This window comes from Motacilla alba, chromosome 3, assembly GCF_015832195.1.
Source record: "Motacilla alba alba isolate MOTALB_02 chromosome 3, Motacilla_alba_V1.0_pri, whole genome shotgun sequence".
Taxonomy (NCBI): domain Eukaryota; kingdom Metazoa; phylum Chordata; class Aves; order Passeriformes; family Motacillidae; genus Motacilla; species Motacilla alba.
In genome coordinates this window covers 105,231,339-105,249,220 of record NC_052018.1, presented here as the reverse complement: position 1 = coordinate 105,249,220, position 17,882 = coordinate 105,231,339, and the positions used below count along the sequence as shown (strand labels likewise).

General features: G+C 44.4%; 1 protein-coding gene across 1 annotated transcript in view; it reads left to right on the top strand.

The window, feature by feature from the left end:
• The window catches only part of CAPN14 (calpain 14), a 30,463-nt gene extending 13,902 nt beyond the window's left edge, over positions 1–16,561 (top strand). The window contains exons 8-23 of the mRNA XM_038132529.1: positions 274–339; positions 1,674–1,759; positions 2,992–3,066; positions 3,709–3,872; positions 4,558–4,721; positions 5,484–5,495; positions 7,820–8,025; positions 8,571–8,607; positions 9,450–9,512; positions 11,105–11,162; positions 12,905–12,969; positions 13,410–13,478; positions 13,595–13,673; positions 14,789–14,905; positions 15,596–15,651; positions 15,924–16,561. Of these exons, the coding sequence (XP_037988457.1) occupies positions 274–339; positions 1,674–1,759; positions 2,992–3,066; positions 3,709–3,872; positions 4,558–4,721; positions 5,484–5,495; positions 7,820–8,025; positions 8,571–8,607; positions 9,450–9,512; positions 11,105–11,162; positions 12,905–12,969; positions 13,410–13,478; positions 13,595–13,673; positions 14,789–14,905; positions 15,596–15,651; positions 15,924–15,950 (1,344 nt within the window). The 3' untranslated portion in view covers positions 15,951–16,561. The remainder of the gene's footprint in view (positions 1–273; positions 340–1,673; positions 1,760–2,991; positions 3,067–3,708; positions 3,873–4,557; positions 4,722–5,483; positions 5,496–7,819; positions 8,026–8,570; positions 8,608–9,449; positions 9,513–11,104; positions 11,163–12,904; positions 12,970–13,409; positions 13,479–13,594; positions 13,674–14,788; positions 14,906–15,595; positions 15,652–15,923) is intronic.
• Positions 16,562–17,882: the final 1,321 nt, after the last annotated feature.

Sequence of the window (17,882 nt, the reverse complement as noted above, 5' to 3'; positions counted from 1 at the left end):
CCTAACCTCCTGAACTTCCTTAAAGTGACATGGTCTCTAGCTGAACACCCACAATTTAGGAAGGGCTTTTAACAATCAACCTTCCAATTCCAAACATACTGAAAAATCTGGTTCTTAGGAGGTTCCATTTATTTATTTCTTTTCAGTTCTCCTGTTACTCTGAAAGTCATTGCTTACACAAGCACAGGTCTCTGGTATTGGTATAAGTCTGCTGTATGAGTAGGGATAGAATAAAAGGTTTCTTTTCCTTCTGTTTCTCTTTCTTGTATACAGACAACAAAGGTCTTGAAGAATGGGCTTGTTGCTGGCCATGCCTACACAGTAACTGGTATTAGGAAGGTAAGACCAGCCCAAATGTCCTGAGTCCAGGTTAATTTGGATATTAGCAATTTTTATTGCATTCGTAGGTTCAACCATCGATCAGAGCAACTATAGTATCTCCTCCCAAATACTCCTTTCTTAGTCTAAGGCTACAAGAGACTGTGGTCTTTGTTAAGATTCACATTTTAAGTGTATCCATTGTAATTTGGAGGCCTTGATGTAAAGGACAATTGTTATGGATCAGTGTATCTCTAAGGGTGGGATTCTTAGGGCTCTGCTGACACCATCACCTAGAAATGCATCTTAGCTGCTAAGTATGAAAGGACTGGCCTTTGGGGCTGCTGGGAGGATCTGCTGAAACTTGAGGATGTTCTTTTAACTTGGGGTAAAAAGTCTTCCTCTGAAGCCAGTGGAGAGGCCATAGAGAAGTAAGGATGTAAAGGCCAAAATATGAAAAACTGCAGATAGAAATGTGAGTTGTGGGTGTGGAGTGAGGGAACTGACCTGTGGTCCTGTGCCAACAGTGCAGTGGGACCCCACTAATCTGCAGAAGTACTGTTTGGAGTCCCTTTAGGATATTTGTCTAGAGGTAAGGGACTTGAAATAATATGTCCCAAAGAGTAGGAGCTTCTTCCTCCTGAGCTGGTGGATGACTGTCTTGTCCAGCCTCAAGAGGAGGTTGATAAGGATGGCAAAGACTGTGTGGGGCTTTGGATATTTTGGTGAAAGCATGTTCAGTACCTGAAGCAGGAGATACTAAGAAGGGCAGAAGAGATGAGCTGGATGGGGCATATCTGTGTCTCCCATAGGAGGAATTTGTGTGGAGTTTTTCAACAACCTGTCTGTCAGTCTGGCTCTTCTGATGAGATGAAGAGCCAGGCAACCTTAAGGGACTGACCAAGCATGTAGAAACAGTGTGAAGTCAGCTGTTCTGCAGTGTGCTGTCAGCAAAGCCCCTACTTAGCCTCTCCTCCCACCATGGCATCCCAGTTCAAGGAGGCATTAATCTGTGTGGTCACCCATGGGGGCTGCATTGTGCCATTGTGCTGGGGTAGGACTTGTTTTTCACACAAGTACAAAATGAGCAGATGTTGGAAAGGAAGAGGAATTTACAGTCAAGCCTTTAGATTAGGAATCTGTCATGTCTCTGGTTTCAGTTTAGAATGTAAGATGAAGCACCTTAATCTCTTTGTTGCTGGCATTTAGAGTTGCATGTTCAAAGATTTTTATCATCATACTTGCTGGCATCTATGAGAACAAACAAAATTGTTAATATCTGACATAGTACAATGATATAAACCTGATGAGAACTGCTGAGACCTTGGTAAGCACAATGTTACTCTTTTCTGCAGGTGACCTGTCAATATGGACCAGAAAACCTAGTGAGACTAAGAAATCCATGGGGAAAGATTGAGTGGAAAGGAGACTGGAGTGACAGGTGAGTTTACAAAAGGAAAGGTGTGACACTGAGCAAAGGAAAGGTTCCTTGGAGGAAAGATGCTGCCATCTTCAGGCATGAATTAATGTTGAGGGCAGCATTTAAGGCTTGCACAGACCTTCTGGTGTCAAAGCAATGACTCCATGGATTTATATGTCTCCAACAGACAGTGCTGCTGTAGCTGGCCTCACTTTACACATGCAGCCTCAATCAGATCAGTTCTACTTCTGCTTTCACTAATGCCAGAGGAAACATAATATGAACATGAGGTGCTGACCACCTTGCTGTGATATGGAGAGCACCCAAAGGGACAGATAGCTGTGCAGGAGGCTCTAAAAAACCCCTGTTTCAGGACACAGTTGTTTATCATGGGAGGGCCCAGGAAAAATCTTCCACAGGCTGCAAGGTGTTAGAATTGGATACCTAGGAAGGAGTTCTCTGTCCTGGCTGCTCGGGTAAATACAGTTGGGCATAAGATCAGAGGAGGTAGTGAGGTAAATGGGCTCCATATTTGCATCTACCTGATTTTTTTTTTTTAATGGGACTCATGAAAGACAGTGGTTTGCATTCTAGACCATGGGCAACTGTAAACTTGTGTCCTGTTCCACTTTGAAGTGGAGCATGTTTCTTGCTTCCGAGCTTCACTTCCTTCCCTGCACAGGCTATTTGCTGAGGCTCAGGGCGTAGAAGGGAGGGAAGAGTAGAGAGGTCACTGGGAATGTGAATGGCTTTCACCTTGTCTGCAGAGCAGTAACTTCTCTGATGCATGTCTGTCACATAATGACAACACACCAGCTGTTCTGTTGAAGAGCATAATGAGCAACATACTGCAGGCCTGCCTTTGAAATGACTCCCAGCTGCCTCTTGTGCTGTCCTAGTCATTCATTCATTATGCCAAACACTCTTCCTATTATGTGTCCTTTAACAGAAAATTAACCAACAAAGCAGGTCTAGATTTTTATATTTTAAGTGCTTGGAAGCTGTGTGTTCAAGTGAAGGGAGTGGCTGATGGAAGTGGAACATATCTGGCTTCTACTGCAGAAAACTGGACTCATTTAGCTGCATCTCATGGGACCCAGGGTGGTTGTGGAGAGTCTTCAGTGTGCCTGAAGGCATAGTGGGGATAAGCATGTAGAAACAGAGATTTGACCTCTTTTTATAGAGGAAGGTTATGTCCTCTGCCTTGAATTTGTGGCAACATTTGGTTAGTCACCTCCTGTTTTTCCCCTTAGCTCTTACAAGTGGGAGCTGCTGAGCCCAAAGGAGAAGATTTTGCTGCGAAAAAAGAAGGATGATGGAGAATTCTGGTAAGGGCACAGTCTTGTTTCTCCCCTCTCTGCCAGTAGCCCTGGGGCTGCACCTGGAGCTGCAGCAGCACATTGCCACTTAGGCCAAGGCATAGGTGATGAGCTTCAGCCCATGCTCCTCTCACCTTGATGCTGTGAGAAGCAGTGGCTGTGCTGACATGGAATGCACTGTTCTTCAGGGCAGGAGTGAGGGAGAAGCAGGGCATTGCTAGGTCTCCTGGGGCTGCTGGAGATAAAGGGCAGCCCCAGGAGCTTTTGTCCTGCTTTTTTTTTTTTTTTTTTTTTTTTAACATAGCTTCGGGAAGCTCGTGTTTGCCTGTTTGTTTGCGGTTTCTGCACAGCTTTTGCCACGAGGTGGCAATGTTGCCGCCCCTGTAATTTCATTGCAGTCCCTTTGCTGGCGAGATTATTCCTTCTCTGTTTCTGCTATCCTTTGCTGAAGTTTTAGTCGTGCATTAGCTACTCCTGGATGCTGCTGTGGAAGCAGACGCTCTCTTCTTTACTGCCTAATAAAATATGAGCATTACCATATGTAACGCAGAATGGTGTGGCTTCGAAGTTCCCTGCTTTTCTTTCCATTTTATGAGCCATATGGACTAAACTAAACTGCTGACAAGATGTCTCTTGGCACTCTTTTCCCAGGATGTCTCTGCGAGATTTTAAGATTCATTTTGTAGATCTGGTGATCTGTAAATTAACTCCAGACCTGATGAGCCAGGAAGATGGGAAAAAGTGGATGTACTCCTTGAAGAGTGGGAGATGGGTTAAAGGAAGTACAGCAGGAGGAAGTCTGGGATTCTGTAATGGTGAGGGATGCTCTTTTGGATAACTCTGACTTTTGGATGCTCTGCTGACTCAGTTACCAGTGCCTTATAACCTCTTAACATAAAATTGATAACAGAAACATGCACTTCCTGTTTATGCCTCCACACAAACAGCAGAAATAAGCAGCTGAAGGACTTTGACTGGCTTCTGCTATCACAGAAGATGCACTGCTTGCAAACATTGGGCAGTGGGCTGATTATAGCATGAAATAAGCTTTAGGATCCCAGGATCAATTGCCAGCACTGATCTGCTGTAGGGCACTAAACTTGTCTGTTAAAATTTGCATCCTCAGCACCTCCAGGAAGTGTGTTTTAAGTAAAGTGAATAAAATAGTCAGAGGCTCAGCTCTTCTGGAAGCAGAGCAGGTGGAGTCTAAAGTCAGCTAGCCTGTACACCGGGGGTGAGAGAGGAATAGTGATACATTTATAAACAAAATGAGCTCTTTGTTGCATGTAAGCAGAAGTATAGTTCCTTGTTCATGGGCCTCCTCTCCTGTCTTAGATAGGAGGATAGACCCTGAACTGCGCCTTAAAATCAAAATCCTGTGGGGTCTGGAGATCAGACAACCTGTGACCTATTCAGTCCAGTGCCAGGCACCATGTGGGAAGCTAGCAATCAATTTTGTGATGGAAAATGACATCAAAATGTTTTTCTTGTTTTACTTAGGCAACTTTTGGATGAACCCTCAGTACTGGCTGAATGTGTTGCCAGTTGAAGACAGTAAGAAAAGCCCAAGTACGTGCAGCGTGGTTATATCCCTCATGCAGAAACACAGCACCAAACACCGGAACCGAGCCCCTCACCTTTTCATTGGATTTTTACTCTATAAGGTGCAAAGAATTGCTTTGCTTTTCTTGCTTTCACCAAACAGAACTTCCAGCCCCTGTAGATTATAGTGCTCTGCAGGCCAAGAGTTTTTGTTGTGTGCAGAGTGATCTCTGCTCTTTCATCCTGCCTGTGCCCAGGAGGGCATCACACAAGCCTGCTCACACATCAGGGCTAGGCTCCCTCGGGCTCTGTGCCCTGCTTGCTGCCTCTCCAGCATGCTGTGTGTCACCCTGCAGATCAGTGAGAAGTGCCTTTTGCTTCAAAGCACATTGGGATTTATTTTGCTGCCTCTGAGGGTATGTGCAATAGCTGGAAGAGGCTGCCAGGAGTCCCCTTCCTTTGGGGTAGGAAGAGTTCTGCCCTCAGGTTATTTCCAGCCATGGTAAAATTGTGCCTAAAAAGTGTTCCTAGTATGATGTGGCTGCTGCTCATGTGTGCATACTGCTAGCCCTCTCTGTACCCAGAGGTGAGTGGATATCACTAGGAGTAAGAGTTTCCTACCTTTAATTCTCTGCTTATCTGTGTACCTTGAGGGCCACTCTTCTCCCTTGACCAGAGCCACAGGTCTTGTTGCTGCTGTAAGCTTGCACAGTTATGGAGAGGCGACTGTGGGGAAGGGTTTTTGGGTGGAGGGACTAAGGTTTCTGAAGGCAAAGACCTCATATAGATGTTTGTAGCTGCTCTGCTTTCCAGAAATGACTTGGCTGTGTTTGGTGAGGCACAGAGGTCTTGACTGACGGATGTTGTTTCTTTTCTTCCTGCAGGTGGGCCTACAGGTGAGTCCCTTGTCACCACTGCTGGCTGTTGTCTGGGGGACCTGGTCTGGCACAGCTGTTAAGACAATACTGAATGTGGTGTGTTTGCCTTTGTTCCTTGGATGACAGCAAGTGCCAGTATTGGAATTCAGTGAGGCACAGCAAAGCACTACTAATGCAGAACCATCCTCTGACTCTACTGAAAATCAGCCATATCAGGAGAGCTCATTGGCCTTGAGAGTGGCCATTAGTTGTTCAGCTTCTGTCCTGGCTCTTCAAAGGTATTAGAAGTAGCATCAACTTTTACCTGATGAGCACTTCAGCCCTGCTGCAGTTGTGGGATGGTGCCCCAGTTCTTGGGCACCATCAGAGCTGCCTTTCTGCTGCCTTCCAGTCTTGGCATGAGGTGGGAAAAGAGCCTGTGCCCCATGCAAGTCAAAGATCTCCTAGGGAGCTCAGGTTCCTGGCTGGCTGATGGTACAGGTGTTTTCAGCTTCTTCAGGTCAGCTGCATTTCTAGCATTTTCTTTATCCAGGAGCCTTTGGGACCTGAGAAAGGCCCCTGGAACTTAAATCCTGATTAAGTCCTGATTTTGGCCCTGACCTCAGATGGCTATTTAAAACAGGGAAAGATTTAGCTCATATTGTCTTTAAAGGGCGTATCTTCCACTCTGTTACTACTCAAATGAGAGTACGCCTCTTAAATGAGAACTTGGGCTGGCAAAGAACTAGTTTGGGTATGTGGTATGGGCAGCACAATTGTGTTCCTGGTTTCTGTAGACCCAGCATGGTAACCATGAGGTAAGATGCCACCCCTTCCTGACTTAAGTATCTTGGGCACTATCAGGGTTACCTTCAAGGTAAACTTTCTGGCAGAGAGGGTCTGAGTGTGGTCCTAGCCCAGTTCTCTGCCACACCTGAGTGGGAATGGTGGCAGCCAGGACTTCAATTTCAGGTTTGTAGTGGTTGCCAAGATCAATACAGAGAGATGGCAAGCTGAGAGCATCTAAGGTATTGGAACTGCTGTCAGAGTATTGACTGGAATATAAAAACTTCGAATTTAACATAAGGGGCATGAGGGGGAGTAACCCTGAACTCTTCATAAGAAAGATTGCCCTATTAGTAAGAAAAATACTGGCAAAGGAAGAGGAATAGCATCTCCCCATGAGGCTGCAGAGTAAAATGGCTAAATGTTTTGAGGAACAGCCAAGATCAGAAGGTGACAGTAGTTTTAGCTAGCAGGATTATTTATTGGGCTTGTGTACTGGGCACTCAGTGGCATTAAAATTAGTTTCATGTTGCCTGGATCAACACTTTATCCATCATCCTGTGGCAGAAAAGGGCCTGCAGAGCAAAGAGTGCCAGACAGATCAAGGACACTTGGACGAAGTCAGGATGTGGGCTTAGGTTGCTCATGCAGTATTCTCAGATCACAGGTGTTCTAAAAAATGCTGTGCTATCAGATCCCTTGTGCAAAGAACAAGCTGGGGACATAGTACGTGGTCCCTGTGGGAGAAGAGGTGTTCTGGCTAGTGAAGGGCAGTCTCTAGAGCAGTTCCTGCCTGCAGTCATTTTAGCCCATATGGCAAAGACTTTTGCAGAAGCCACATTGACAGGGAACAGCTTCTCATCCCCAGTTCTTGCTGCTGCTCCTCCTTACAAGAAGTGTAAGTTTTTTTTTTTAAGTTGCAGGAAGCCCAGTCTTTTGCCATATTAGTATTGGGCAAGTGTGGCATTCACATTCCCTGAAAAAAATGCCTTCGCCCAGGATTTTCTCCTGGGAAGCTAAGAGGCCTCAGAGAAAAGGAAAACAATAATTATCTGATTTGCTTCTCCTGTGTTGGGCTCATGTGGAATGTGTTTGGAGATTGTTTACCCACAGGTGATTGTTTCATTGGATTCTGGTTGAGTTGTTTTGACTCTTTGGCCAATTGGGGCCAAGCTGTGTCGGGACTCTGGAAAGAGTCATCATTTTTTATTATTATCTCTTTAGCATTCAGTAAGTATCTTTTCTGTATTCTTTAGTATAGTATAATATTCTTTAATATAATATAGTATCATAAAGTAATAAATTAGCCTTCTGAGAACATGGAGTCAGATGCATCATTCCTGCCTTTGTCGGGGCATTCCCTGCGAATACAATAGGCAAGGGTGCTGCATAGTGAGAACCACTGTGTCCTGGGAAGAGACTGAGTCCTGTGGGTTCTGTTACCTGCTTGTGCTGTAAAACAGGCTGAGATGTGAAGGCAGGCTGGCTGTGCCCTGCCCATGCATCTTCCACACGCCTTTTGTCCATGGGTTTAGCTGCGGCAGAACACTATTCTCTTCCCTTTCTTCCCTGAGCAGTACCAGGAGAGCAACAGAAAGCTGCCCCCAAGTTTCTTCACCCGACATCAGCCTGTGAACAAGCACCAGGTTTTCCTTGATGAGCGGGAAGTGACTCATGACTTCCATCTGGAGCCTTGTGTCTACGTGATTGTCCCATCCACCCTGGAGCCTCAGCAAGAGTCTGAGTTCATCCTGCGCGTCTTCTCCAGGAAGCACGTTCTTCGGTGAGATGCTGCTGCCCCTCTGCCAGCACCTCATTCCCTGGGAAAGGCTGGTCTTTCTAGTCTAATGGGGGCAGCATCAAGACTTAACTCTGCAAAAAGCAGCACAGTCTCTTTCAGAGAAGCTGGCTCTGGATTTCTCCTGCTGTAGGATTCTCGGTAGTTGAAGCACTGGTTTTGGCCTTACCCTTTCAAAAAAATGCTGAGATAGGCCCACACAATCCTTGCAGCATGCACATGTTTGAGACTGTGAGAAGGACAAGAGCTCTTTAGCTTTTTAGCTCTATTAGTTTGCCAGGAACTCCCTACTGGCAATGCTAGGATGGTTGCTTGTACAGAGATGGGTGCTTTGGCTACTTCGAATGCCAACAGCTTTTGGGGTCCTGTGTGGATAAGAAGCCTCGCCTTTACTGCAGCTGTAACACCAGAGAATGAAATACATGGCAAGAGCAGGCTGGGGCCCCATCCAGGGAGGAGGAATGATACCTGTGGTGAGACACACAACTCTGAGATGTATCCTTAATGTGTCTGCTTTTTTACATCTCCAGGGAAATGGGCGGGAACACGAGCTTCACCCTCTCTAAGGTGAGTGTGTGTGAGGGAAGTGGGGGATCTGTGGTTCAATCTACAGCTCTGAATGTTGGGTTTTTACTGTTGCTCTGCCCTAGAGGAGAGGCTGAGTGAGAATGTCAATGCTGCAGCACTTGAAAGCACAGCTTAGGTTTACAGACAGAATCCTTTGGCCCAAGAGGACAGATGGAATCAAATGTGGGAGCAGACAAACCTTTAGACAGCTTAGTTGCCCTTTTTGCAAGCATCTTTTAATGACACCATCTTGCTTGCTCTAAAGTCTTTCTTGTTCATGGCTTTTTGGAGACTCGTGGTCCATTCTTGTACTTCTCCCCATCCGTTTCAGGCCTTAAACGTTTTGAAGACAAGGTGGGACCTTAGCTCTACTATTCCCATGCAATGGCCTAAAGGTTATTTTCAAAAGAACTGGTCTCAGTGGCAGTGCATGCGCATCTGCAGCTTGTGCCAGGAAATTTATGGCATAGTCTGTTCCTCTGGGATAAACAGGGCCTTTCCTGCTTTCATCTCTGTTGGGCTGTATAAAGGAGAACAGAGACCTTTCTCTCTTCTTGGTACAGAGTGAGCCCTATGCTTTGCACAGCTTGGGGTGGGGTGAGAGGAATGTTTCTCCCCACTAAAAGTTATCTGAGTATTTCTCTCCAAGAAACAGCAGTTCTGGGATGTAGGGAGGGTATCTTAGCAGTGGGCTGTATTAGTGATGCAACACTGATTGCAGTGGTGGGCAGAGGGTGGAAGGGGCAGGGAATGGAATGCCATGCCGGGAAAGCATCTTTAATAATTTGGTTGACAATATTTTTCTTCTGCAAGTTAATGATTTTTTTTTTGATACCTTAAAGGAAATTGTTGATAGGTATGAAGGCAAGATTTGGGAGGATTTCTTCACAAAGCATTTTGAACAGGTAAGTGCTTGTGTGAGTAAACTCCTCCAGGGCTGTTATGTAGCTCTGTGAAAGTAAAAGCGTGTGGATGTTCAAGGGGGGTCTGTGCATGTGTGGGGAGCAGAGAGGGGCTATGGGGAGGAGGTTGGACTCTGTGTACAGCGATGACTCCACGCAGCAAATTTGCCTGTGAAGCTTTGCAATGTGCTAGAATTGAGACAGGCACACTTCTCTGCACAACAGGGTGTCAATGCCTGGAACTCAATGTGAATGTGACAGTGTCAAGAGTCTCAAAAGGCATTAGGAAACTGATGGGCAGAAAGTCCATAAACAAATCCTAAAGGACTGAGCAGGGATGTACCCTCCGAGATCACTTTTCCAACAGAGAAACAGCAGAATGGACTAGAGAAGCTGACCAGGCTCACATGCTTTCCTTAAACATTCATTCCTGTTGCCAGTACTGGGGACAAAGTGATGGGCTATGTGGATTCATCCTATCCTTTGAGGCATTCATTGGGGAAAGCTGTCTATTGGAGAACACCCCTGAAATATTGAACCTTGTCTTACACATACTCACATCACAGTTGGATGGCAACTAACCTGCTTTGAGATGTGAAATAGATATTGGGTGTCCCATCATCTTTTCCTCCTAATTTTCCCAGTGAAATATGATCCTTACTGTGAAGGATTCCTTTTAGTGATTTCTCTGGCCTGATTTGGGATGGAGCTGACCATCAGGGATCAAACTGACTGTGGTGAGGGATGCAAGTGTTTCACCTTTCAGAAAAGATCACTGTTTATTTAGCATCATACCCTGTATTTGGCAAACACAATTTCACAAAAACAGATTTGCACTTTTAATAGGAATATTTTGAAGGAAGCTGTTACTAAAAGCAAGGAATGCTTTCACTTTTTGCCCCTTGTTTTAAGATTTTGGTTTTGAGAATGGTGTAGCTTTGATGTACAAGAAATTGCCACATACTGTGAGGTGCTGGTCCTTTGCTGTCAGGATGTCCAAGTACACACAGAGGCAACTACTGCCATTTCTGAAGGCTTTACCCTGGCATCTCTCAATGATCTGAAAGCAGGCTTTTTTTTTTTTTTTTGAAGAGTGACATTTAAAAAAATCCTCCAAACAAATGATTGTCACAGCTTCTAAAAGATTTATAAACTTTAGTATGACAAGGGGGAGGGGGAGTCTCTGCTTTGAAAAGTTTGGGAAGAAGTATTCCAAAGTTTCTCTTTTTTTGTTGTTGTTGTTTGTTTGTTTGTAAATGATAAAAGGGGAATGTTTGAAGCAGATCTCCTGACAGTGTGCTTGATGGGACAGATGGCATCAGGGCTGAAAGGCCTGCATCCTCACTCAGTGGAAATCTGCACTACTGCACTGATCTGTGTGGAGCCCTGAGAACTTAGCCCAGAGCACACTGCAGCTCTTGCAGGCTCAGAATCTTGTCATATTCAAAGGGAGTCTTTTCTATTGATTTTCACAGTGGCTGGAGTGGGGCCAGAAAAGCAGAGAATGAAGATGGGGCATGCTGGGAAAACAAAAGAGGGAGAAAAGTGATTTAATACTTAAAAAAAAAATACTAAAATTCTCTTCCATATCACAGAATCCTGAAATAAATGCTGTTCAGCTCCAGAGGATCTTGAATAATATATCTTGGAGAAGTAAGTGCTGAGAAATAATGTTTCTGTAAAATAAGCCCTCTCAGAGAAAAGCCTCCGCTCTTGTAATCTATTTCTTGAATTCTGGGAAGAGAAACTGGCTTCAATCTGACTGAACTGGCTCTTCTGATGCCATGTTAGATTTCCAGAGCAAAAGGATTTGCTGGGGTGTGAATCAATATGGCAGAAATGTTATAAGCAGAGCTAATCTAGTTTGAATTTCAACAACTGAAATAATGAGGGAGGAGAGCAAGCAAGGATGCAGATTCTTAATTTGGCCTCCAAACCCAGCTTGACCTCATCTTTGATTCTGAAACTGTATCTCATTTCACCCTGTGCTACTGCCTCTCTCAGCAGCACCAAACTAGAAGATTTGGAAAGCCTGGTCTGTAGGAATTAGTGTGGTGGAGGAGGGCTTGCCTTGCTTGTCTTTATTTTCATGTGCTTGCTTCATGCTGCTGTTGCTCTTTACTCTTCCCTGCTGTGCATGCATAGGGCTGCCCCTTGCTCTGTGTTTGGGGGACAGGAGGAGGTGCAGGTGGCCTCTGTAACCCATGCTTGTGAGAGCCAGGTGAGCCCTGAGCTTGTCTCTCTCAGGTGTGGCATCCACTCTGCGGGGGGCAGCCCAAAGCACTCCACAGGTTTATAATTTGCACCTTGGTAACAAAGAACACTACCTGGGCAGCAGTGAGGCATTGCGGTGGCTGTTCTCTCTGGACAATGACAATGAAATTACAGATATAATGATGAATCTAGATTTTTTTTTCCTGGTTTCTTCACTGGCAACAATCGATATGCAACATAGAAAATACTCTATCCAGCCATTACAGGCAACAAAGAAGATGATCAAAAGAGTAATGTGATGCCTTTTTCACTTAAACTGAATTTGATATTACTCTCTTTCCTGCAAAAGTGGGCAAGGATAGTTTTTCTGTCTTTGTAAACTGACCCACTAGGCACTGTCTTATCTGTGAGAAAACAATATTGAACAGGGAGTCTTTACTTTTAACAAATTATTGATTTTAATAATTATTTTCAAATCTTTACAGTACTTGGTTCAAATTTAATAAACAGAGCTATTGCAATATTAAAATTATTAAAACATCATGACTTCCTGCAGAGAAGGGATTGGTGAGTTATGATTCTGTCCCTTACTCAGTGGAAGGTGCACACCAACTGTAATCATGATTTGCAGTGAGATTAGAGCCTATTTCAGTTACTCTTCATGTAAGTTATATATGAACCAGGAATGTTAAGCTTTGAGGCAGCATCATGTTTTCAGCAGTGCCTGTACTTTTAATTATATTAACAGAGCTGGCAGCGTGTCTGTGAAAGAGAGGGAGAGAGAGATGCTTAGTACAAGGGTTTCAATTAATCTGCAGTGCTGTTCCCCAAAGCTCTTCAGGTCAAGTGACTTTGCTCAAGGTCATGCAGTAAATTCTGTTTGGGATTAGAGCTTTGGATGTCCTTTTCCTTCCATTTTCTCTAATAGCTGGAGATAGTGTACCATATTTCATTCTATATTACATGCCTGCAGGGAGCTCATATTGGATTTTCTAAGACTAGTAGAATCCATCCTGTTGCCTCATATTTTTATCATCATAAATGATACATCTTCTTAAGTGGGAGTAAAGTTTCACAAAGGCTTTGGGGCCTGAGCCCTCTCAAGTAAGGGGGAATTTTGTGAGTCCATTTTTCTGAGAGATGTCCAATGACTCTCCAAACAATTTTTTTTTTCTCTCCAGATTTCCAGAGTTTTCGTCTGAATTTCAGTCTGGATTCCTGCCAGGGTATCTTGGCACTCCTGGATGTATCCTTGCCATGAGTGATACTTCTGACTCATACAGTACTTTACCAGAGCATTATTTCTTAGGCCAGGCTGGGTGTTACTGTGATTTCTTTACCACCAGGACATGGCCCTGCTTATTGAACTTCTCACCCTCCATAATAACAGTTCAGCTGTGACAGAATGGAGCTGCTTTGGGAAAGGGTTGATTCCTGCTTCTTCTAAAATCAGCAGCCAGGTTTCCTTTGACTTTAGTGGGATGAGGATCAAGTCTATATATAGGCACGTGGGCTAAGAAATCATTATCCTCATATTATAATTTATAATTGCATGGATGTTAGAGTGGCTGCAAGTTTTTGGGTTGTTTGGGTTTTTGATTTGGCTTTTCTTTTTCTTTTTTCCTTTTAAAATATATGTAATGGGTGCTTTCTAATGTTTGTTTTGACCTTAATGCTCCCACTAAGCTGAATGCCACTGGCACACTGAGTATCCAGGAATTCAGAGTCCTGTGGAAGAGGCTGCTTTTCTATTTGGTATGACAGTAATTTCTATGCCCCCTTTCAATATCTCCCTGCTCACAATCCCTTTGGTGTCACCTGCTGAGTTTTGGATGGTTTGGTTTGTTTAAAAGTACTCCCTCACCCCACAGGAAGTTTTCCAGAAGAGAGACACCAACAGATCAGGAAAGCTTGACCTTGTGGAACTGCATGCAGCTGTACAGGAGACAGGTGAGCCCACAGCGTATTTTGGCAAGTCTCATCTTCTTGCTCATGAAAACTGAAGAAAAAGCATAGGGCTGGGAAACATCTCGATAACTCTGTGTAGAGCTCAGGAGGAGTGGAAAACATTAGAGTTTGCATGGCCTTGGCTATGTCTTCTTCCTTCTTTAGCAGGGTCAACACCACTGAAAATTATTTTGCCATGGGACGGGCTGCCCACTCTTTTCTCAGTATGGTCTCGCACTGAGAGTTGTCTGAAACAGAAGTGTCTGCCTATTTCAGACCCAGTTTTTAAATCCCTTCCTGTGTGTTGCTAATTGAATTTTCAAAGATTTTGCGGAGTTGTGGGGATGCAGGAGGCCAGATCTAGCTCCTAATTAATTGCTGCCTCTGCTGAAAATGACAGCTCAGGGACCAGACCTGGAAGTGTGGGACTTGCACAGAGGCTATATTGTTGCTAGACTTCACTAATGCAGTGTCTGAGGCTTGATCTAGAAATGGAAGATGATCCATATGGGTCCAAATAGCGGACTGAGCTCTGCTGCTATTACTGGGCGTTGTGTGGGGGCTGGAGCTCAGTCTTGTAGCTTCCTTTGCGTGTTTACACCTTAAATATCATTCCTCTTTTTGGTGCATGTTCACCCAGTTCATCTGAGTCAGTGAAAGCACAGTGAGAAACCCAGGCAGACCTCTGCTAAAGCAAATGAAAATCCCAGGCCATGAATAGAGAATGCTTTTGTTCCTAGCAAATGCTGCTGCTGCTTGATACTGAGACTTATGCTTTCTGTATGAGCTTCCTCTGGATTTTCTTTTTCATCTCCTTTCCTACCCCTTTGGGAATATTGCTCTGAAACCCAGCTGCTGCTACTACCCTCATATCCCATGAGCAAAAGAGGCCTATTTGTATTTTATTTCAACTCTGGAAGGACTGTAAGTATAGGGGAGCAGACCTGAACCCTTTTAAATTTGGAGAAGATATCTTCATGTGGAGATCTCATTTGGGTTGGCTAATATTTGATTATCTTAGGCCAGGCTTGAAAAATAAAGCTGTTGGAGAAGGAATGAAGACCACTCAGTTGTGCCATCTCATTCTGTGTTCCTTTTTTTCCCCCCATTTTATGTAGGCATTTCACTCAGCAATGAAGTCTGTAATTTGATGGCAATCCGATATGGTGACCCTGACTTACAGATCAGTTTTGAGAGCTTTGTTTGCTTCATGCTTCGAGTGGAGATCATGGGAGGTGAGGCTGGTGCTCTGTGTCTGGCCAGGCAAGCTGGGCTGCCAGCTGAGCCATGGTCCCTCTGATGCTGTTCCCACTGGCAGTGGCAAGTGGGAAAATTGCAGGACTGGATTTCTGAATAAAGCAAGACTAATAAGTTTAAAGCAAGGGACAGATACAGAGGAAGCCAAGCTCTGTCTTTACCTCCCCACCAGTCCCTTCCTACAGACATCCAAGCTGTGCATATCAGAGTGATTAAGCTCTCTGCACATTTGCACCAGCCTTCTCTAGGAAGAGGTAGGCAAATTACAAACAAAAACTACTTGTTTTCTGAAGACAACCTTGAAATACACCTTTTCCAGGAAGAAGAAAGGTTTGAAATATGTCTTTGGTGGACTGCAGTTTGATGATGAGACAGCTGATACTCAGACCATGCTGCAGACACTTAGCACATGTCTCATAATTGTAGTGGGTAAGGTTGGGACCACCAGCATTTTGGGGTTTTACAGATGGATGAGCAGACAGTAACATGCCTGACTTTATTCAGCTGCTCCCAGTTTTCCAGCCTTCAGGGATCTCCCAGGGACAGAACAGAGAAGCTCTGCACTTGAGAATAGCCTACAAACTCTGCCTTTGGGGTTTTTCCTGAGCCAGCGCCTTGGCTGTGGTGATCTCTTGGCTGTTAATGCTCCTCATTTACTTCTTTTGCAGAGGCCTTTCGCAATTTAACACAGGATGGCAGAGGGATATACCTCCGGGAATCTGAGGTAAAGCCCGCCCCTGACTGCCAGGTGCAGACCCTTTGTTGCATGTGACACTGCATGGTTTATTCTGTAGCCTAAGAAAAGTTATCTTTAACTGACATGGACAGGTTACAAACAGCAAGGAGGTTCAGGCTTCTAAGTCTTCTGCTTTATTATGGCTTCTATTTCTTCTGAGGCAGAATATCTTCAATGTCCCGTAGTCCAGTCTAGGTGTGAATATGGCAGGGCTTTCACAGGGATGGATTATTTCAACCCCCTTTCCATATTATTTTCAGTGGATGATGATGACACTTTATTCCTGAAGCAATGCTGTAGAGGAAGAGACAACCAGACCTGTACCAGCACAAAGAAGGCTGCCTTGTTTCAACTTTTTACTTCATATGAAAAGTCTTCCTCAAGCAGACTTAACATGATGACCACAGACTTGGTGAACTGAAGTTTTACTAATTTATGTATTTATTTTGAGTCCTATTTCACTTCAGACAACCTTACTAAGGAGAGACCATTGGATGCCAATTACCACAAGTGCACAGTGGGACACCCTGGAGCATGGTGGCTGAGTTTTTGGGGTCACCTACTTCGTGCTGATATAAGCACACATTGTGGCGGGGCCCAGAGGCTGTGCTTGGTGGTGGGGCTCTTGAATCTGGGAGGGAAAAGGCCCCTGTCGTGAATAGCTTTTCATCTGATAGTGGGATCACAGTTTTGTAGCTGCTAGGTCCATGATAGAGAGCTGGAATCTGTGAGCTTCTGAGAAAGAAGGGGTGGAGACTCACAGAATGAATGAATACTCTTCTCGAGCCCTGACTTGGAAAGGTGATTTGCAAGCATTCAAACCATCTCTTTTGCTTTTATAAGTAAACATAGCTCTATTGAAGTGGCCCTAATTTGATTTGACCAAGTGATGAGCTGAGCCTCCAGCTGTTTGTTGTATGATGATTGTGTATTTGTTTCAGAAAGGCAGTGAGTTTTCTCTGCAGATTGAAAAGTACAGTACAGTGAAAAGTAAACTGATCCCATATCAAGTCACCAGAGACTGGCAGGGAATGAATGTTCTCAGTAGGGTGATACAAGAGCTGTCTGATAAAATATTTGGATTTTTATTTTCTATAGGGTGTGTGTCTGTGTGTTTGTGTACTTCTAAAGAATGCAGATAAATGTAAGTTGTAGCCAATTAAATAGTACAACCCAGGTGTGTGGCTGTGAGCAGTGTTAGAGACCATGGTATAGGTGGGACTCTTCACATCAAAATCCATGAGAGAGTTACTTGATGCATCTGTCTGTAGGATCCTTTTCCACTTTCTTACCATTCATTTATTTGGGCTGGAAATTTCCACGCTAAGTGACTGTTACAGGTTGCTGCTTTGATTTTTTTTTTTTCCTTTTTTTTCCCCTTTTTTTTGCATTCCTGCAGACAGCTCAATTGAGGCTCTTATACAGTGCACAGCCTAGTCTGAGTCTGGGTGCTAAATGAAACAGCTCCAATGGGAATGAACATACGATGAAAGATCACACTCAAATACCTTTGTAAGAAGGAGTTATATTAAGCTTGCATAGGCAGCCTTCCCTCTGGCTTTTGGTGACTTTTTAGGTGCTTAATCTCATAAACGTTTTTTCAGAGTGCATGTGATATTCAGGAAAGAGGTGGACTGTGGATAGGAAAGTAAACTTGGGCATGACTGAGCTCAGGGACGTGCTTACCACTGCACTGAGGCCTGAGCAATAGCATAAGCATATTTATAGAGGAACTCCTTTGCATATAAGTGCTCCCAGTCAGGAGGCATTAAGCAGTAAAAACAACAGCATGCACTTTATTCCCCAGAACAGTCTGTTTCTAAGCAATATCATTTTCATCCTGTTTTTATGAGAAAACTGTTAGAACCAGATAAATAGATGGCTGTGTTGGTACTTGTTTATTACAGATGATATATCTATCATCTATTGGGAGCGACCTACTGTGGAGTCACAGGGTTCAGTCTGTGAAGCAGAGCAGGTTGGAGGGAGCAGGGACACCCAGGGCCCCTGGAGCAGCCGAGGGCTCTGAGTCCCACTGGGCTCCCAAAGAGGCTCCGTGTCCCGCCAGGTTCCTGAGAAGCCTCCATCAGCAGCTCCCCTCTGAATGCACGTCTCTGTTTTCTTTTGTGACTCGCAGCTGAACATGATGGTGCAAACTAAATTAGCCTGATTTAATTTGCACTCAACTCAGCAGGGGATGTTATAAACACTGATTTACT